The sequence below is a fragment of the Canis aureus genome, chromosome 16, assembly GCF_053574225.1.
Source record: "Canis aureus isolate CA01 chromosome 16, VMU_Caureus_v.1.0, whole genome shotgun sequence".
NCBI classification, from domain to species: Eukaryota; Metazoa; Chordata; class Mammalia; order Carnivora; family Canidae; genus Canis; species Canis aureus.
In genome coordinates this window covers 25,272,264-25,295,185 of record NC_135626.1, presented here as the reverse complement: position 1 = coordinate 25,295,185, position 22,922 = coordinate 25,272,264, and the positions used below count along the sequence as shown (strand labels likewise).

Here is a 22,922-nt window from a genome sequence, read left to right as displayed (position 1 = left end):
CATGACAGACACAGAGAGAGAGGCAGAGACACAGGCAGAGGGAGAAGCAGGCTCCACGCAACAAGCCCGATGTGGGACTCGATCTCAGGACTCCAGGATCACGCCCTGAGCCGAAGGCAGATGCTCAACCGCTGAGACACACAGGGATCCCAACTTTACCATATTGTTAATCGTATTCTATTATTGGATATTTAGCCTGTTTCAATGCATTCTAAATTAAAATTAAAAAATGAAGAGTGCAAAAATAAACATTACAAGTATCTTTGTTACTGTTACTCTAAAGCATGATCAAGGCAAAAGAAATCATATCATTAAAACCAATGACAAAGGGGATCCTGGGTGGCTCAGTGGTTTGGCGCCTGCCTTTGGCCCGGGGTGCGATCCCGGAGGCCCGGGATCGAGTCCCACGTCGGGCTCCCGGCATGGAGCCTGCTTCTCCCTCCTCCTGTGTCTCTGCCTCTCTCTCTCTCTCTATGTCTATCACAAATAAATAAATAAATAAATAATAAATAAATAAATAAATAAATAAATAAATAATAAATAAATAAAATTAAACCAATGACAAAAATCCAGCAATATCAGGAACAGTTCACTGATTTATTAGATGAACAAACTTATCCATATAATCAATGAAAACTGTACGATATATAAAATAATTTAAGAAATGTTGGGAATTAGCAGCACCATCCGTTATTGAAATAGCAAGAAAAACTTCACATATTTTATTCAAACACGAGAAGAGGGTAACTCCTTTAAGACCTAATAATGCCAGTGGGTGTCTGGGATGATGGAGAAGGGCACCTTTGTAGGCAAACACACTCCCCTAGACATTTGGGGAGTACATCTGATGATTAATGTTTCAGAAAAATGCTACCAAGTTAAAAGATACTGCATAGTATTTTAATTAGGACAGGGAGACTAACACCAAGCTACTCTCAGCATGGCTCAACACTTCTGCTATGAAAAATCTCATTCTGAATTAAGAAATTAGAAATAAAAAATAATTTTTAAAAGACACTAGCTGTCCCTAAGGAACATCCAGGGGAACACAGGTCACTACGAAAATACATCACTTTTCCAGTCTGCTTAATAATTTACCTAAAAAGTTGTGTAGTTTTCATCACAAGTGACTTATACAAAGTTCTTAATAAGCATTTTTAAAAGTTTACATGTATTTCTAAAACCTAGTAGATTCTTTTGATTTTTTTTAACCTTTTGCCCCTTTGTTATTTACTGTGTATCAGAGTAAGAGACTGAGTCTGTGTGAAGTGTACAAATTTACACACATTTTACAGCAACTTACACCCTAACATCTACAAAATTCACATTTATAATACAAGCAAGTACAAGGCCAGGATAAAACTGTTGAATTCCAAAAAGTCAAACTGTATACTATTTTATTTTGTCCCCTTAAAAAAAGTTCAAGTTCGGCACCAACTTCAAAAAGCCCTCTTAAATCCTAGTTTGGGGAAAAAAACCCATTTTTCAGATACATTTCAGCAGACACAAACAGTTTTTCTGTGCTGATGAAGTAAAGGATTTCCAATTTTCTTCTGGCCCCTAAGTCTGCGTCGCATAGTAAGTTTAACAGAGTTCTTTCGCTGTGAGGTTGTGGGGAGGCTTGCAGGCTGAGCACCACTACTTCGAGTTAAACCATTTCGTCTATGCTTCTTCATAAGAGGGCCGGAGTTGGATTCTTCTAATGTCCTTTTAAAGTTTGCTGGAGGGGTTCTTTCAACTTCTTGGGCTTTCATTTGACCTGGAGTTGACATTTTTAAATTTTTTTGGTCCGTGATGGTATTTGTTGAATTGGTAGGCACAAGGCCAACTGACAGGCTATTATTCAAAGAATCATGTATCCTTAAAGTCAGGGCTTTAGTGCAATTTTCTTCAAGTGGCTCTGGATCTTTTGAGGGTATGGCTGTCGCATGGACACTTCCTCGAGCTATCTCAGCTGGGACTTCTAAATAATTCTCTGAGAAGGCATTACTACGAACAAGGGCAGGTACATGGTCCTTAGAGTTCAGCCTTGGCCATGGGTCCTCCTCCAGTGACTAAAAAACAAGAAAATAAGCCAAATAAATAATGTATCCTAGAATTCAGCTCAACCATTAGATGAAGAAGTTTCATTAGATTAAGTGACAAATTTGTTTCTTGGTTGGTTGGTTGATTTCCTACTTTCCTATTTTTTTCTACATTCTCATTTCTGAATATTCAGTAGTAGAGAAAATATAAAGTGCAACATTAAAGCAATAATGTCATACCACAAACTCATATTGCTGCTTCACACCCATCTCCCCAACACTAGAAGCCTCTATGTTCTATGGCTTGAGAAAAGCAGAACATCTGGGAATCTAGAGGGCGCAGAACACGACTGGGGCAACTCTCAAAAAAATAAATGAAAAATCATACAGAAAAAAAAAAAAAAAGAAAAATCATACAGAAACTTTCAGGTACTTTTTTTTTAAAGATTTTATTTATTTATTCATGAGAGACAGAGAGAGAGAGAGAGGCAGAGACACAGGCAGAGGGAGAAGCAGGCTTCCTTTGGGGAGCCCGATGTGGGATTCAATCCTAGGATTCTGGGATCATGACCCAGGCCAAAGGCAGATGCTCAACCAGTGAGCCACCCAGGTGTCCCTCAGGTATTGTTTTATAGACGTGATTCAGATATGCACTACTCCTTTAGATATAGTGCTCTAGATCTACATATAATCCAAATACTTTTCCCACTGCCAAACAGAGAAGAATATTTTTCTTATCAAACCCAAATCTCCCATAGTATTAATATTTTATGAAATCATTGTCTTAATAGTTTCTCAAGAACAAAGTTTAAACATAAATACTATGTCTCCCTTCTTAAGTATGTAACATTTCCCTCACACCTTTTCCTTTTAATCAAATCATGTTTATTAAAATAGTATATTCTCAAGTAAACTCTTTTGTAGAGGGGGAATGAAAATATGTATCTTACTCTGATATAAAAATTCATTAGAAATAAACGAAAGAAAAGAAAAGAGAAGAAAGAAGAAAAGAAAAGAAAAAAGAAAAGAAAAGAAAAGAAGAAAAGAAAAGAAAAGAAAAGAAAAGAAAAGAAAAGAAAAGAAAAGAAAAAAGAAAAGAAAAGAAAAGAAATAAACACCTTTCAAAAGAGTGCTACATGGGCAGTCCGGGTGGCTCAGCAGTTTAGCGCCGCCTTCGGCCCAGGGCGTGACCCTGGAGACCCAGGATCAAGTTCCACACTGGGTTCCCTCCATGGAGCCTGCTTCTCCCTCTGCCTGTGTCTCTGCCTCTCTCTCTCTCTTATAAATAAATAAAATCTTAAAAAAAAAAAAAAAGTGCTACATAAAAATATACTTATAAAAAGAATTTACTTTAATGTTTTTAGGATTAAGAAAAAAAGGGACATTTAAGCCATCCAAAAGCATTTCAATCTCACCATAAACATCAACATGCTTTATGGAAAAAAAAAAAAAAAAACTGACTTTAGGTCAAATTGAGACTGGAGATGAGAAGCTCTAGTTCCTAATTTGGTACTGCCTTAAACAGATTGCTGTTGTTACTGTTTTTGTTTTTGTTTTTAACTAAGAACATACTCTTATCTTTCTGCAGTTATTGATTCACTTATTTATTTTACATTGCATAGTTTATTGAAAGCCCAATTCTTCTAATTTGTTTCAACACTGACTAGATGTTGGGCAGCAACTTTATTTCAAACTTACCAGTGTTGAGAAAGGATAACAGAATAGTCTTCATTACAGGATATTTATATATGGCTTTCAATAATATCAGCAAGAGATGCATGTGAGTTTATCCTTCTGCACTGCATCAGGTTGATTCCAACACGTACCCTGGTCATAAGCATGTTCTGAATAATCACAGAAAACTGTATCTACTCATAGGAAATTGTTGAGCTAGAATGTGTCCTGCTTTGATGCAGAAAAAAGACTTACAACAAGACCAGGCAGACAGAGAAGGCTTCCTACTACCAATCACAACATTAATTTTTTTAAAAAAGATTTTTATTTATTTTTTTCATGAGAGACAGAGAGAGAGAGGCAGACACACAGGCAGAGGGAGAAGCAGGGTCCACACAGGGAACCCAACACGGGATTCGATCCCAGCACTCCAGGATCACGCCCTGGGCCCAATGCAGGCGCTAAACCACCGAGCCACCCAGGGATCCCCCACATCATTAATTTGGGCATAAGAAAGAAGGTAATAACCAAGTCATTGATAGGAATAAAACATACTGCTCTAGTTTGTAAAACAAGGTTAGATATTAGATGGAATCCCTTTATAAAAAACAAAACAAAACAATGGAACTTTAGAGTTAACACAATTTATTGTAATTTCTATTGTTTTGTGTCTTTTTAAAATTCATATATTATTATTCTAACACTACACATGTGCTGGCTTTTCTTCCCCTACTTTCTCCTTGAACTTTTCTTTTCCCTTCTCTTTTGATTGGCATTCTGTGGGAATACATTGCATCTGTTAGCACAGATAACTGCTCAGAATTCTCAGATTCATCCCAGATTAATTACATGTATTACTAAATCTTCTTACATGTTCATAAAACATGTGATATTGGAGCGCCTGGGTGGCTCAGGTTAAGCGTATGCCCCCGGCTCACGTTATGATCCCCGGGTCCTGGGATGGAGCCCCACATTGGTCTCCCTGTTCATCAGGGAGTCTGCTTTTCCCTCTTTTTCTGCCTCTCTCCTCTCGTCATGCTCTCTTTCTCAAATAATTTTTTTAATCATTAAAATGATTGAGAGATCACCTGTTAAAAACACAGAAAACTAAGTTTTACTACTTCATGTATTTTTAAAGATTTTATTTATTTATTCATGAGACACACAGAGAGAGAGGGGCAGAGACACAGGCAGAGGGAGAAGCAGGCCCCACGCAGGGAGCCCAACATGGGACTCGATCCTGGGGCTCCAGGATCACGCCCTGGACCAAAGGCAGGTGCCAAACTGCTGAGCCACCCAGGGATCCCAAGTTTTACTACTTTAAAAGATCAACTGCCTTGCTCCACCAATCTTACAATCCAACATTAAACTAAATAAAAATTGTGCCCAGAACACAAATGAAGCTAAGTATTCATTTTCTTAACTCCCTTCCAAATTCCTCCTTCCTATAGCTCTTGGCTTTATTAAAAAACAGCTAAATTTAGTTTTGTCCTAAAGAAAGAATGGAGAAAGAAATGTGTGCCAGCGTAATACATCCCTTAAAGAGAGGTATTTCTACCATATCCATCCCAAAACAAAGATCTGATTACTGGTATATCTTAGGATCCACACAGAAGTTGACATGTCTATAGATAGATAAACCTAGTCTCAAATGCCTAGTTTAAATGTCTTAAAAACCAAACTGACCAGAATGTCATTATATTTATCTAGATGTTACTAAATATGGGATTACTTTAACAAGAAAATAATCAGAGATTAAGTGTATTCTCGTGGTTATCAAATAAGATAAAACACAATTTCTTGGGCAGAAAGAGCTTTGACTGTATTTCTTTGTTAGGTCAGAGCCAACAACACTAATTATTCTGAACAGCTCCAAATATTTTCCTATTATTTGGGTGAGGTCAATTGGTTAGCAAGCAACTAACGCTGAAATATAAGATAGTGCATACATAAATCTCCTTATCTTTATTATTATTAGATCATTATGTCTGAGATTTTTTATCTTTTTAAAGATTTTATTTATTTATTTATTTAATCATGAGAGACAGAGAGAGAGTCAGAGACACAGGTGGAGGGAGAAGCAGGCCCCACACAGGGAGCCCGACGTGGGATTTGATCCCGGGTCTCCAGGATCACACCCTGGGCTGAAGGCAGCACTAAACCGCTCGGCCACCCAGGCTGCCCGGTCTTAGATTTTTTAGAAATAATTTCAAAAACATCTTTTGTGGGATGCCTAGGTGGCTTGGTCAGTGAGGCGGCTAACTCTTGGTTTCAGCTCAGGTCATGATCTCAGGGTCATGAAATTGAGCCTGGGGGTGGGATCCACGCTGGGTGTGAAGCCTGCTTAAGATTCTCTCACTTCCTCTCCCCTCCTCTCTCTCTCTCTCTCAAAAATAAAAAGAATAAATAAAAGCCCATCCTCAGAAGGCCCAAGTATAACAAAGCAGTTATCAATAGTACTAATTTTTAGTAGAAAAATACTGGGATGAAATCAGAAAAAAAGGAAATATGGTACCATTTACATTTATTTCACAGCATATCTTAAGAACTCATTCAAAATTAACTGAGTAAGAAGAGGAAGAATGTTTCTTGCCCATGTTATTAGACAGTCAGTTCTAAGGTCTGATATCCTAAGGTCCACTTCAATCTTGAGTCTGCATGATCTTATCCAAATTGCTTAATCTCTTAGTCTTATTATCTATAAGACAGAATAACATCTACTATTTACCTATTCGGTTTATGAGGTTCAAATGAAATATATATGAAAGTACTTCACAAACTTAAATGCTTAAAAATGTTCATTGTAGGGATCCCTGGGTGGCGCAGTGGTTTGGCGCCTGCCTTTGGCCCAGGGCGTGATCCTGAAGACCCGGGATCGAGTCCCACGTCGGGCTCCCGGTGCATGGAGCCCGCTTCTCCCTCTGCCTGTGTCTCTGCCTCTCTCTCTCTCTCTCTGTGTGACTATTATAAATAAATAAAAATTTTTAAAAAAATGTTCATTGTATTAGAAGGGGATCATTAGAATATTGTTAGAATATTGTTAATGTACATCTCCTTTCTACTAGGTAGACACAGCTGACATTCAAAATAGTACTGATGTGAAGATTAATCAATGACAATAAGTTACATGATGAAGATCCATCATTTTCTTGAACCTAGTTCAAATCCAAAATCCTGTAATATGAAGAATCTGAAAACTTTTCAAGCAACATCAACCAAAGAAATTCAATTAAAAATTTCAAATAATAGGGATCCCTGGGTGGCGCAGCGGTTTGGCGCCTGCCTTTGGCCCAGGGCGCGATCCTGGAGATCCGGGGTCGAATCCCACGTCAGGCTCCCGGTGCATGGAGCCTGCTTCTCCCTCTGCCTGTGTCTCTGCCTCTCTCTCTCTGTGTGTGACTATCATGAATAAATAAATAAAATCTTTAAAAATAAAAAAAATTAAAAAAATAAAATTTCAAATAATATAGAGAACTATATACCTTGACTGGTGGTGTAGAACATGGGGAAGGAGTCATCAAGCAGGTTTCTTGACTATTATAGGAAGGACTATCAGTCAAGTTCAGAAAGAGCTCATCTTCATTGGTGAAATTTCCCTGACTGTCCACACCTGGAGAAATGCAGATCACTATAGCACTAGTATTATCTGCTCGAAGCATACGCTGCCTCCAGCGGCCTAGTGCTCGATTCACAAGCATTTTGGCACAAGACTGTCCATGCTCACCCTGTATTTAAAAGAACAAGAAGAAAGAAGATTAACAACTCGGATGTAGTTCCCACTACATCTGTAGCAAATTAAAAATGAAGTATTCAATATAGCTTAAATAAATTAAATTTCCAAAATTTCAAGCATTATCTATAGTCCCATAACTATGTTAAAATAGTACTTCTCCAAATTTTTAAAATAAAACAAGGATTTATCCTATGGTTAAATTTCATCTGTATTTTTATTTTTTTGGTAATAAGAAACTCAGTCTTCACCGTAATCTTAATTAGGAAAAGTTATACAGAAGTTAATCTAAAATAGTAAGGGAATATCATGTTATTACAGATAAACAATTCACAAATGAGATAATCAGGCTTGGCAAAAGGCCAAACCAAACCAAACCAAAACAACCTCATTGCAAAGGCCATTTCCTCCTAAAATAAGAGCTTCAGCAAATCAAAGACAATGACTCAACATAAAAATTGTCAAAGAATATGAACAAAACTCAGAGACAAGAAAATATAAACAACTGTTAAATATATATAGCTGACCACTGAACAATGTGGGGTATCAGAGACATCAACTCCCCCACACAACTAAAAATCCATGTATAATTTTTGACTCCCCTCAAACTTAACTACTAATAGCTGACTGTTGACCAGAAACCTTAGCAATAAAATTAAGTTGATTAGCACATATTTTTTTGTTATCTGTATTATATACTGTATTCTTACAATAAAGCTAAGGGAAAAAAAGAAAATTATATGGAAGAGAAAATACATGTACAATGCTCTACTGTAAAAATCCCTGTTAAGTGGACCCACACAGTTCAAATTCATGCTGTTGGGGCAGCCCAGTTGGCTCAGCAGTTTAGCGCCACCTTCAGCCCAGGGTGTGATCCTGGAGACCCCAGACAGTGTCCCACATCAGGCACCCTGCATGGAGCCTGCTTCTCCCTCTACCTGTCTGTCTGTCTCTCTGTGTCTCTCATGAATGAATGAATGAATAAATAAATCTTTAAAAAAATTTCAAATTCATGTTGTTTAAACGTCAACTGTGTATAAAAAATGATGTCACTCATATGAGAAAAAAAGCAATACAATAAGGGCTGTGGTATGGAGATCAAATACACTCGAACAGGGCAGCCAGGGTGGCTCAGCAGTTAAGCGCTGCCTTCAGTCCAGGGCCTGATCCTGGAGACTCAGGATCGAGTCCCATGTCGGGCTCCTTGCATGGTGCCTGCTTCTCCCTCTGCCTGTGTCTCTGCCTCTCTCTCTCTGTGTCTCATGAATAAATAAATAAAATCTTAAAAAAAAAATTCCAACAAAGAAAGAGTTAAAAACAAATAAAGCCTTAAATGATCTCATGTTATGCAAATAAATGTAGCTTGGAATAAAACTCTGAGCATCATACAGAGGTTCAATCCGTGGATTCAATAATTCCTAACTTTTAAAGAATGAAAATGATGTGCTTCAGAAAATAGGGCTACATATCTTAAAAAGTATCTTTAGAAATAATTGAATACAAATAATTGAATGATGAAAATAAGTGGAAATCACGAACTTTTTGTAAGCAGAAAAAATTTGTGATTATTTTACATAATGTGATAAAACAATGTACTGTAAATACAAAAATATTAATATATTATAATGCATACTATATAATATATAATGTATTAAGGATGCCTGGGTCGCTCAGTCAGTTAAGCATCTGCCTTCAGCTCAGATACTGATCCCTAGGGTCCTGGGATTGAGCCCCACATTGGGTTCCCCACCAACCAGAGTCTGCTTCTCTCTCTCCCTCTGCCTGTCATTCCCCTTGCTTGTGCTTTCTGTGTCAAACAAATTTTTAAAAATCTTTAAGAAAATTATATGTATATATAATTATATATATAATACATAATATATAGTAATATATATATAATGTACTAAAAGCACTAAATAGTATTTGTGCCCTGGTGGCACAGCGGTTTAGCACCGCCTGCAGCCCAGGGTGTGATCCTGGAGACCCTGGATCGAGTCCCATGTCAGGCTCTCTGCATGGGGCCTGTTTCTCCCTCTGCCTGTGTCTCTGCCTCTCTCTCTCTGCCTGTCTCTCTCTGTCTCTATGAATAAATAAATAAAAATCTTAAAAAAAAAAAAAGCCTTGAGTTTCTAAAAAAAAGAAAGAAAGAAAGAAAAAAAAAAAAAGAATGCCTAAGTCATTCACTTCACTTCATGTCATCACATAGGCATTTTATCATCTCATAAGAAGGATGAGTACAGTATAGTTAGATATTTTAAGAGCCACATTCACATTACTTATTACAGTAGTCATAATTCCCTACTTTATTATTGTTATTAATCTCTTACTGTATATAATTTATAAATTGAGTTTTATCATTTTATGTATGTATAGGAAAAAAGAGTATATATAGGGTTCAGTACTATTTGTGCTTTCAGGCATCCACCAGGATCTTGGAACGTATCTGCCATGGATTGGTGGGGGGCGAGGGGGGACGGACTGCTGTATAAGCCATTTCCACTACCTTACTTGCATTTTTTACTCAGCTGGTTTCTGCTGATTTGGATCCTTAATATCATGTCCTTTTCTTCCACCATACAGTCTCACTAGGTGATCTCATAAATTGTAGCAGCTTTACCTAACTCCTCTCTTACCAATCAAATTTATATTTCTAGGTTTCTCTCAATATTTCTGCCTACTGAAAATATCTATCTAGATTAACCACAGGTACCTCCAATTCAACATGCCTACATCTGAACTAATTACCTCCCCTCTTCCCCAGAGTAATGTGTTTCTTCTAGATAACAGCTATCACCAGTCAGAAGTCTGGGCATCATCATATCCTTCCTTAAAAACCCAAGTTCTATCAATTTTATCACTCATGGATTTCTTCTGTTATTGCATATATATGTATTTGTTGTTGTTGTTGCTGTTGTTGCTGTTTTACCACTGCTGCCTTAGATCAAGCTTGCAAAAATTGTCATTTGGAATTTAACAGTAGCCTCCAAAGAGGAAGCCTAATAAATCCATTAATAGAAATCAAATCAGTTACATTGGTAATAAGAATCAACATGTGAAAAAAGGTGGATGACAGACCTTATAACCAAAACTCTACTCATCAAATTTCACCTTCTCTCAGGGATTCTTCAGTAATCTTTGCTGCCACCCATTCTCTGTCATTGACAACTTTGCATTGGTAATTCTGTTAAATGCCTAGGTTTTCCTACACCTACTAATAAATATAATCCTTATATTCAATACCAATTATCTTCTATTTTATATTCCATCTTGCAATTAATGATTAAACTTTTTAAAGATTTTATTTATTTATTCAGGAGAGACACACAGAGAGGCAGAGACATAGGCAGAGGGAGAACCAGGCTCCATGCAAGGTGCCCCATGTGGGACTCGATCCCAGGACTCCGAGATCATGCCATGAGCCAAAGGCAGACACTCAACCAGTGAGCCACCCAGGCATTCCAACGAGTAAACTTTCTAAAATGCATCATGAAAATATAGCTTTTCAATAACTCTCTACTACCTGAATATAAAGACCTAACTTCCTAACAGCATTTAAAACCATTTTATCTCCTCTCCCCCAGTCACATCAAGCTATCTGTGAAACCTAAATATGTTAAATCTGTCTCTCTTCTTTGACTTTACACTTTTTATTCCTTTACCTGGAAAGCTTCTCTCTCCTCACTTATTTACCTGGTAAATTCAATCCGACCTTTAAGACTTGCGCAAATATCACTCTTGTCCAATTGAAACTTTCAATTCAGAAAGGAAACTTTCTTATCCAATCTTTCCAGGTTTCCAATCTTCTCCTTCTCAGTTCTCATAACACTTGTTCTAAATATTGTTATTATATGGATACTTCCTTCAATAGTCATTCTGAAACCACTTTGGTGTTTTATGAATATGAATAGGTTCTCTCAATCTGGTTTATGACCTCATCATGCCACTGAAATGTTTCTCTTTCTCATCACTAAAGAATTCTAAATTAAATAGATAAAAGAATCTTTATTTTATTCACTCCTTCTCTTACATCTGATGCCATTAACCAAATGCAACATGTTAGCTCCAAGGTTGTAAAAATGAATCAAGGGACGCCTGGGTGGCTCAGCAGTTAAGCGTCTGCCTTTGGCTCAGGGTGTGATCCTGGGATTCAGAATTTGGGATCAAGTCCCACACTGGGTTCCCTGTGGCAAGCCTGCTTCTCCCTCTGCCTATGTCTCTGCCTCTCTCTCTCTGTGTGTCTCATGAATAAGTAAATCTTAAAAAAAAAAAAAAAAGAATCAAGACACAACTCTTACCTTTATTTTTATTTTTACTTACAACTCTTACCTTTAAACAACTCACAATCAAGTAGAGGTCCTGATAGCTATAAACATATCCTATTTGTAACAACATGGTATATGCTGAGCAAGGAGCATAATCTATTTACAGTTACCTCCCCTGCACAGTATCTAATGTTATTAGCTGGGTGAATGGCAGCAATACAAATTCTTTTAATTTTAACTCCTTTTCATGCCAAAATATGGCTTTACCATTTCTCCCATCTGAGAGAAAGATCATCTCTTCCAAGGATAGCCCATCCCCTTGATTCCAGTTAAACTCTTTATCCTTGAAGGTCACTAATAAAAGATCCTAACTATAAAACTCAATATATACTGTTCTCATCCATCTGCCTCTACTTCTTTGCAGAATTTGACACTGCTGCCTGCTACCCACAAAACACTCTTTCCTTGCCTTCAACACCATCACACTCTTCCAATTCTCCTTACTTTGAAGAAGAAATCAGTTTGCAAACAAGCCAGGAAAGAAAGAAAAGGATTTTTCTTATTGATGGTTGTTTCTTGGTTTGCAATGGACTAATAAAAAGATAGGTGACATAATTACTATGCATCTTATTAGCAATTTCACTCCAAGGGATACACCTAAGAAAACTGAAAACTTGTCCACACAAAAACTTGTATGTGAATGTTCACAACAGTGTCATTCCTAAGAGCCCCAAAGTGGAAACAACCTAAATATCCATCAACTGACAAACAGATGGATAAATTAAATGTATATCCACTGACAGAAAATTATTCAGCCTTAAAAATATAGTACTTTTATTTACAAGCAACGTGGATGAAACTTGAAAATATTATGCTTAAGTGAAAGAAGTCAAATACAAAAGGCCACATGCTATATGATCTCACTTATATGAAATAGCCAAAAACAGGCAAATATATAGAGACAGATCAGTGTTTGCCAATGGGTGGAGGTAGCAAGAGATAGTGAATGACTGCTAATGATTATGGGTTTTGGGAGCAGTGATAAAAATGTTCTGGAATGAGATAGTGGTGACAGTTGCACAACTTAGAGAATAAACTAAGAACCACTGAGTTATACATTTTAAAAAGGTAAATTTTATGGTATATGAATTATATCTCAATTTTTATTTATTTTTTTTAAGATTTTTTTTTTTATTCATTTATGAAAGATAGAAAGAGAGAGAGACAGAGACAGAGACAGGCAGAGACACAGGCAGAGGGAGAAGCAGGCTCCATGCAGGGAGCCTGATGTGGGACTCGATCCCAGGTCTCCAGGATCATGCCCTTAGCCGAAGGCAGGCGCTAAACCACTGAGCCACCCTGGGATCCCCTCTCAATTTTTAACAAAAGGATTAATGAGGTTTCATAGGCCATTAAGTCAAGGGCTGTTCATAACAAAGTCAGTGGTTGTGTGTTTTGTTATCTAGTTTCATTTATTTATATCCTGTCTCATTCCCCTGATGAGCTGCAAAGTCTGTTTTACGTAATTTTAGAGCCAGGCAAATGCAAATATCTATTCAAACTGAGCATCCTTAGTTCATATTCAAGACCTCTGACAAAAGTAGAACAGGGGACACCTGAGTGGCTCAGCTGTTAAGCGTCTGCTTTTAGCTCAGGGCGTGATCCTGGAGTTCCAGGATCGAGTCCCACATCAGGCTTCCTGCATGGGGCCTGCTTCTACCTCTGCCTGTGTCTCTGCCTCTCTCTCTGTCTCTCATGAATAAATAAATAAAATCTTTAAAAAAAATTAAAAAAAATAAAAACAAAAGTAGAACAATGTGTAGACAATAATATTAAATCATTGAGCCACTTCTCACCATCAAGTACTTTTTCTCCTCTTGGTCCTGGCACATTGAGATGGCATCTTGCGGTGGAATCATATTCCAAAGTCCATCACTCCCCAAAATAATATACTTGTGCTTCTGGGGGTCAAGAGTGTGGACACTCGTGTCTGGTTCAGGTGACACCACAAACTCACCACTGAAGAAATCATAACTCCACAAATCACCTGGGGGACAGAGATAAGAAGCAAGAAATGTTATTTCCGAACTAGTAATGTCTTGTCAACAGATTAAAAGGGGAAAATCTACATGTTCATCTCAATAAATGCAGAAAATCAATTGATAACATTCAAAATCCATACATGATTAAAAAAAAAAAAAAAAACATCGCAGGGCACCTGGGTGGCACAGTCAGTTGAGCATCTGACTCTTGGTTTCAGCTCAGGATGTGATCTCTGGGTCATGGGATTTAGCCCTGCAACGGGCTCTCCACTCAGTGGGGAGACTGGTTCTCTCTCCCTCTTCATCTCCCTCTAACCCTCCCCCCACTCGTGTTCTCTCCAATAAATAAATCTTAAAAACAACAACAACAACAACAACAAAAAAACCATTTACTCTTCTGTGATACATAAGACAAAGTAAGTAGAACAATATAACTTTTCTTTTACTTCTAAGAACTGGGGAAGCAGTCAGAAAGAATACATTAATCTCTGTCTGTTTTGTTTGTTGTGAAATATTCTAGGTAAAGACCTAAATTAAAAGCAAAACGTTTGGGACGCCTGGGTGGCTCAGCAGTTTGGTGCCTGCCTTTGGCCCAGGGAGTGATGTTGGAGACTTGGGATCGAGCCCCCCACATAGGGGCTCTCTGCATGGAGCCTGCATCTCTCTCTGCCTGTGTCTCTGCCTCTCTTTCATGAATAAATAAAATCTTTAAAAAAAAAAAAAAAGGCAAAAGGTTTTCAGACAAGAGAGTAGTTTTTGCCCTCTTTCAGCAGGTTTGACTTTTTGCTAAACAAGAGAAAGCTTTGTCCTTTCTCTGCCTTACTTAAACCCTTATTAGCTCCCATCAAAAGTAGTATTGGCCAATTCAAACATGCTCAAAGTCTAAGGGAAGAATAATTCACATCAATTACCCCACTCTAAAATAGCACAATTTATTGCCAAACCAGCCCCATGAAAGGGGCAATTCAACCTTCAGAATAGCAGAAGAGAACACATATGGGGGACCTGGCTGGCTCAGTCAGTGGAGTATGTGACTCTTGATCTCCGCACATTGTAGGTTCAAGCCCCCATGCTGCGTGTAGTACTTAAATATAAAATCTTGGGCAGCCCCGGTGGCGCAGCGGTTTAGTGCCTCCTGCAGCCCAATGTGTGATCCTGGAGACCGGGGATCGAGTCCCACATCAGGCTCCCTGCATGGAGCCTGCTTCTCCCTCTGCCCCTTCCTCTGAATAAATAAATAAATCTTTAAAAAATTTTTTTTTAATCTTAAAAAAAAAAAAAAAAAGAACACATGCAACCACTAAAAGCTAATTATAATCCAGGTTGGCTCACAAAGACACATTTACTACTTTTTTTTTTTTTTTTAAAGATTTATTTGAGAGAGAGAGAGAGAGAGACAGCACGAATGGGAGGGGCTAAGGGAGAGGGAGAGGGGGAATCTCAGGCAGACTCCAGCCTGAGAGAGGAACCAAACTCAGGGCTCAATCCCAGAACCCTGAGATCATTACCTGAGCTGAAAACAAGAGTCAGAGGCTTTAACCAACTGCGCCATCCAGACACTCCACATTTACTTCTTTATGCTAGCAAAACAAAGTTCTCTGGCTGGTGAAATTTTTAAAATGGGCACGGGAACAGTTAAGATAAATATTAAGGTAGCAGTTACAGAGTTCATAAGTGTTAAGGCTTTCAAAAGCAGTTTTTCCCCATATTTGGGATTAATATTGCCACTCCAAGTAAGAACATAAATTTCTATAAAGCAAAATCCCTAATATGGCTAAATTTAAAATCTAGATTAAAAAAAGAAATTCTAATTTCCAATCTAATGCAGATTACATAACCTTGAAAAAGGGTCACAATTTCTCATGTATAAACTAATATTAGTATCTTTTTTTTTCTTAAGGATTTTATTTATTTATTCATGAGAGACACTGAGAGAGAGAGAGAGGGAGAGGCAGAGACATAGGCAGAAAGAGAAGCAGGCTCCATGCAGGGAGCCTGATGTGAGACTCAATCCCAAGACTCCAGGACCACGCCTTGGGCCGAGGCCAGGCATTAAACCGCTGAGCCATCCAGGGATCCCTAATATTAGTATCTTTATTTATTTATTTTTAAAGATTTTATTTATTTATTCATGAGAGACAGAAAGAGAGAGAGACACACACACAAAGCAGAGGGAAAAGCAGGCTCCATGCAGGGAGCCTGATGTGGGACTCGATCCTGGGACTCTAGGATCGTGCCCTGGGCTGAAGGCAGGCGCTAAACTGCTGAGCCATCCAGGGATCCCCTATCTTTATAAATTTAAAAATATTTTTAGGAGTACCTGGCTGGCTCAGTCAGTGGAGCATGGGACTCATGATCTTGGGGTTGTAAGTCTGAGTCCGATGTTAGGTGTAGAGACTACTTAAATATAAAATCTCTGGGGTGCCTGGGTGGCTCAGTTGGTTAAGCATCCAGCTCTTGGGTTCTGCTCATGGGTTTTGATCTCATGGGTCATGAGACTGAGCCCTGTGAGAGGCTCCATGCTCAGAGAAGAGTCTGCTTGAGATTCATTCCCTCCACCCCTCCCCTATACTCACTTTCTCTCAAATTTTTAAAAAAATAAATAAAATCTTTAATAAATTTGTTCATTTGGATAATAACAACAATGTATCAGTTTGTCCCATCAGTGGCAATGCTAATAGGCTGGACCATTTGGTTAAAATGCTATCTACCAGCACTGTAAGGTGCCTTTCTCATTTTCTAATTGCTAAGTAATCTATAGGGTGATAGCTTTGAGTCTGTGTGAAATATCCTGTTGTCTACCAAAACATGCCATATTTTAGCATCCATTAACGATTCTTGCACCAACCAATTGGTACTATGATGGTTGTAAACTGATGACAGAATTAGAACACTCTTAACTACATTTATTAGCTGTCTTTTCTAAAGAAGTTTTCCATTCTCCTCTACTTCTTTATAATCTTTTTAGTATCATTATAAACATTGATTCTTTTTTCTTCAATATGTTATAAATTATTCCTGTTACTGTTTTGTTTTGTTTTTTTGCGAGAGAGAGAGAGAGAGAGAGGGAGAGAGAGAGAGAATACACGTGTGAGGCAGGCAGGGAGCAAAAGGAGAAGGAAAGAGAGAATCTTAAGCAGGTTCCACAGTGTAGAGAGGGGTGTAGGACTTGATTTTGCAATCCTGATCATGACCTGAGCTGAAATTAAGAGTTGGACACTTAACTGACTGAGCTACCCAGGTGAGTGCCCCCTGTTATGGTTTTGATGCTCAAGTTGCTTTAAATTTGCCAGTAAAAGTCCCTGAAATATGAATTTTTAACAAACTCACTAGATGAGTTGTATTCACAGCCAGATTTAAGAATATATGATATAGACACAGTTCCCTTATTTAATCAGATCAGAGAATCTATGTCACTTTACCTGAGATCAAATGAGCAAGGATCGGAAGTGGGCTTTGAACTGTTTCTACAGTAGGCCAATGTACAAACAGTAGGCCAATGATAAACAAAAATAGGATCACAGGATATCATCCTGTACATACTGAAGGGAGAGCTCCCAGACATTGTGGCAAATATTGTTAGTTTCCTCCTTGATGGTCATTTCCTTTTTATCCTCAGTGGGGGCACTGGAGGGACACCACAAGAGAAAAAGGCCTTTCTTCTGATTTCAGAACGTTCTCTGCTTGCCTCTGTGGCTCATGGCAGTCCACAGTACACAGGATACTCAGTGGTCTTTACCCCTCGTGAATTTCAACACTCCCCACCCCCCCACTCTGTGGATGGCTTCCCATGGAGCACTTCCATCAAACAACCTCACCTAGGGGATCCCTGGGTGGCTCAGCTGTTTGGCGCCTGCCTTTGGCCCAGGGCGTGATGCTAGAGTCCCGGGATCGAGTCCCATATTGGGCTCCTTGCATGGAGCCTGCTTCTCCCTCTGCCTGTGTCTGCCCCTCTCTGTCTCTCTGTCTCTCATGAATAAATGAATAAAATCTTTAAAAAAAAACAAAACAAAACAAAAAAACCTCACCTAAACCATTCTTAAAACTACAACCAGGGGATCCCCGAGTGGCTCAGCAGTTTACCGCCTGCCTTTGGCGCAGAGCGTGATTCTGGAGTCCCGGGATCAAGTCCCATGTCAGGCTCCCTGTGTGGAGCCTGCTTCTCCCTCTGCCTGTGTCTCTGCCTCTTTCTCTCTCTCTCTCATGAATAAATAAATCTTAAAAAAAAAAAAAAACTACAACCAAAATCATCCCTTTGAAACACAAATTTAAGATAGATGGTGGTGATTGTTGCACAACATCATAAATGTACTTAATACCACCACTAACTGTACGCTTAAAATGGTTAAGACAGCAAAATTATATACCTATTTGCCATAATTGAAAACATACATACACACAAATCCACTCCTACTCTGCAGCAGTTTGGTCTTTTTTTTTTTTTTTTTTTAAGATTTTATTTATTTATTCATGAGAATACACAGAGAGGAGAGAGAGAGGCAGAGACGCAGGCAGAGGGAGAAGCAGGCCCCATGCAGGGAGCCCAACATGGGACTCGATCCCGGGTCTCCAGGATCAGGCCCTGGGCTGAAGGTGGCGCTAAACCGCTGAGCCACCCGGGCTGCCCAGTTTGGAATTACTCTTAAGACAAATTCTTAACCACACCTTAAAAAAATGCAGCCCGGGTGGCTCAGCGGTTCTTTTTTTTTTTTTTTTTTTTTTTTTAAGATTTTATTTATTTATTCTTGAGAGACACAGAGAGAGAGGCAGAGACATAGGCAGAGGGAGAAGCAGGCTCCATGCAGGGAGCCTGATGTGGGACTCGATCCCAGGACCCTGGGATCACGCCCTGAGCCAAAGGCAGATGCTCAACCACTGAGCCACTCAGGCGTCCCTGGCTCAGCGGTTCTAATTTTATCTTTTTTTTTTTTAAGATTTTATTTATTGGGACGCATGGGTGGCTCAGTGGTTGAGCATCTGCCTTCGGCTCAGGGCATGATCCCAAAGTCCCGGGACCTAGTCTCGCATTAAAACCTTAAAAAAAAAAAAAAGACTTTATTTATTCATGAAAGACACACAGAGAGAGCCAGAGAGTCATAGGCAGAGGGAGAAGCAGGCTCCCCACAGGGAGCCTGATGCAGGACTTGATCCCAAGACCTCAGGATCACAACCTGAGCCAAAGACAGATCCTCAAACACTGAGCCACCCAGGTGCCCCTTATCTATGCTTATTCCTCTATCACTGTTCCAGCTACATAGGCCTTCAATTATTATATTCACCATCCTTCCTCATATCACAGAGCTGCTTGCAAATGCAGCTCCTAGGCCTAGAACACACATTCATCCTGTCTTGACAACTAGTAATTCTTCAAACTTTAGCTCAATATCAAATATCTCTTGTTTCTCCAGCTAGGTATAATACCCTTATTTTAAGTTCCCATTAGCACATTAGTATTTAGAGATGTAATTTTTCAGCTCTTTTTATGATCTGCTGAATACCTCTCCCCTTCTCTAAACTGTAAGCTTCCATGAAGACAAAGACCACATGCTTAGCACATACTGCACTCAAGAATAAATGATTTACAAGATTCATCTGCAATTCCATCAGGCAGCCACTAGAAGGCACCTTTGCTACATCTGTACTCCGGTAGTAATTCTAATCTTCAGGAGTGCCTAAAAATGGTACCAAGTTCTGCTAAGCAAACTTCTCCTTCCCAAAAAGCTAGAAGAAAAATGGCTATACACCATAAGAACAGTACTAAATATTTTTTTAAATATTTTTTTTATTAAAGATTTTTATTGGGACACCTGGGTGGCTCAGGGGTTGAGTGTCGTCTGCCTTTGGCTCAGGGTGTGATCCTGGGGTTCTGGGATCGAGTCCCACATCGGGCTCCTTCCAATGGAGCCTGCTTCTCCCTCTGCCTGTATCTCTCTTTCTGTGTCTCTCATGAATAAATGAAAATCTTTTTTTTAATAAATTTTATTTTATTTATTCATGAGAGAGACACACACACAGAGAGAGAAGCAGAGACACGGCAGAGGGAGAAGCAGGCTCCATGCAGGGAACCTGATGTGGGACTTGATCCCAGGACTCCAGGATTACACCCTGAGCCGAAGGCAGACATTCAACTGCTGAGCCACCCAGGTGTCCCAGAATGGTGCTAAATATTATAATTTAATTTACTGAGCCAAAAACTATTACCATAAAACAAGTTAAACTTTAAAAAAACTAAAACCACAGTTAATAATTTTTTTCCAAATGCCAAAATAAAGACTTGAAACGTTATGTGACAAAGCATGTTTTTAGCTTAAGTGTTCAAATCTAAAAGCTATTAATATTTCTGAGGAAAAAATATGTGATAGAGAAGTAAAATCAAAAGAAAAGCCAAAAGCAATTTTTTTCATTACTACAACAATTTTATCTCTCCCACATAGATCTTTTTATATCAAAAGATTAATTTCCTTTTCATTCATTCATTTTCTCTCCTACGTGCAGTTTTTACTGTTCTAATGGATCTTTCCCATCAACTATTATTTCTTCCCTTTTTAAAATAACAGTAGCAAACTCTCTCTTGACCTTTTACTTCTCACTCTAACTAAAGTCCCATTTCTCTCCTTCCCTTTACAATAAAACTCCTAGGAAGAGTGTCTAAACTTGCTATATCAAATTGTCCTCCTCTTGCTCTATCTTGAACCAACCCCAATTATGACTGTGGTCTCACTATCCCACCAAAGTTATTTTGTCAAGATCAATGACCTCCATGCTGCTAAATCCAATGGTCACATCTCAGTCTTCCCCTTACCAAATGTTTCAACAGTATTTTGAATACTCCTACCTAAGCTTCTGCTTCTAAGTTGCTATCTCCAAACTAAACCTCACCTACTGTCACAATTTTCATAACCAGAAATCAATGGAACATCAACACTTTTATTTTTATTTATTTTTTATTTATGATAGTCACACAGAGAGAGAGAGAGAGAGAGAGAGAGGCAGAGACACAGGCAGAGGGAGAAGCAGGCTCCATGCACCGGGAGCCCGATGTGGGATTCGATCCTGGGTCTCCAGGATCACGCCCCAGGCCAAAGGCAGGCGCTAAACCGCTGCGCCACCCAGGGATGCTGAACATCAACACTTTTATATCTGATAAGCACCTTGAAGGTAACTTGCTAAAAACTGACCTCATGTGTTTGCTATATAGTTAACAGAAAACTTCCATGCTGCTCAGTTAAAAAAAAAAAAAAAAATCATTAAGCAGTAATGACATCTGCATTTGTTGTTGTTCCTTCACCCTAAATTCTCTTGCCCCAAACACCTATACGTTTCAATGCCCTTCATTTTATTCAAATGTCATCTTTTACATCCCCTCTGACCATCCATTTAAAAATTACACTCCGTGACATTCCTTGCTTTATTTTTCATGATAGTACTTTTGATTACATCACAAAATACAGTCTACTTTTTTTTTTTTTTTTTTTTAAATCATCTGTGTGTCTCTCCTAGAAGGTTTAAGTTCCATGAGTCCAGGAATTTTTTACTGTTTTGTTCAATGTGGAATCCCCAGAACCTAGAATAGTACCTGGAACATAGCAGACATTTAATAGATAATTTGGTAAATGAATCAACAATCATGAAGAAGTGGGAACTCTGTGTGGTTTTAAAATATGAACAAAAAAAATAAAAATAAAAATAAAATAAAATAAAATATGAACACAAAATTATACTCTTTAAGAGGTGGAGCTTAATTCCCCTCAGCAGAAGAAAGATGGGTTAGACTTTGTGACTCAGTGCTAACAAACTAAATATGGAGTAAGTGATAGTGTGTTGCTTGTGACACTAAATCATAAAAAATACACTGTGGCTACTGCACCTTGCTCTCTTAGATCACTTGCCCTGGGGAAACCAGCTGCCATGCCATGAAGACATGGCAGCAGCCCTACATAGAAGCCCACAAGACAAGGAACTGAGGCCTATTGCCAACAGCCAAGTGCACAAGGCATCCTAGAAGTAAATACCCCAACCCCATTCTAGCTTTCAGATCATAGCCATAAAGGATATCCTGATTACAACCACCTGAGAGACCCTCAGCCAGAATCACTTAGCTAATCCACTTCCAGGATCTGAGCCACTGAAACCATATGAAATAATAAATGTTTTATTTTATTTTTTTATTTTATTTTTTTTTTTTTATGATAGTCACATAGAGGAGAGAGAGAGAGAGAGGCAGAGAGACATAGGCAGAGGGAGAAGCAGGCTCCATGCACCGGGAGCCCGACGTGGGATTCGATCCCGGGTCTCCAGGATCGCGCCCTGGGCCAAAGGCAGGCGCCAAACCGCTGCGCCACCCAGGGATCCCTAATAAATGTTTTAAATTGCTAAGTTTGGGAATATTCTATTAGACAGCAATAGATAACTAACACAGGATTTTAAGAACTTGACATAATCACTTTGGGGAGAAATTTAGTAAGATCTAACAATATTAAAAATGTACTTATCTATGAACTGAGATTTCCAACTGGTATGCATTGGGTGGGCTGGGTATATGACCTTGGGTCAGCAGGATGGGACCTGGGTGAGCCTTTAGGCCAGTTACCTCCAGCCTCAAGTAGCCTCCTTTGTTTACTACAGAAATATCATACTGTGTATGTGTACATGTATGTCATAGTGTTTTAAAAGTTGGTAAGTAATGTAGTACAACCCAGCAATTCCACTTCTAGATTATGTACCTTAAAGAAATTTCATGTACGTTTACCAGGGCATACTCACTGCAGCAATTTTTGTAATAGTAAATGCATTAATATGACGTAAATGTCATATTACATCACTTCCAATCAGGGCATGGAAGAAAATATAGTCTCATACTGAAGCTGAATATCTATCTAGTAGTTGACTGAACTAAAACTACATTTAAAAACATGAATAAATCTCAAAAGCAATGAAAAGTGAAAATAGCAAGTTGAAAAGGGAGATGTTTTGACTATGAGAGAAAGCTAATCCAAAGATCAACAGTTTAGGTGGCTCGGTCAGTTAAGTGTCTACCTTCAGCTCAGGTCATGATCCTGGGGTCCTTGGATCTAGCCCCACATGCGGCTCCCTGCTCAGCAAGGAGCTTGCTTCTCCCTCTCCCTCTGCTGCTCTCCCTGCTTGTCCTCGCTCTCAAATAAATAAATAAATCTTTAAAAAATAAATCAAC

General features: G+C 38.7%; 1 protein-coding gene across 2 annotated transcripts in view; it reads right to left on the bottom strand.

Annotated features, from left to right (window-relative positions):
* Window positions 1–578: 578 nt before the first annotated feature.
* PPM1D (protein phosphatase, Mg2+/Mn2+ dependent 1D) overlaps window positions 579–22,922 on the bottom strand; it is a 58,359-nt gene continuing 36,015 nt past the window's right edge. For both annotated transcript variants that reach the window (XM_077852356.1, XM_077852355.1), the window contains exons 4-6: window positions 13,547–13,737; window positions 7,181–7,423; window positions 579–2,054 (exon numbers count right to left, since the gene is read on the bottom strand). In XM_077852356.1, coding sequence (XP_077708482.1) covers window positions 1,497–2,054; window positions 7,181–7,423; window positions 13,547–13,737 — 992 coding nt within the window. In that variant the 3' untranslated portion in view covers window positions 579–1,496. The remainder of the gene's footprint in view (window positions 2,055–7,180; window positions 7,424–13,546; window positions 13,738–22,922) is intronic.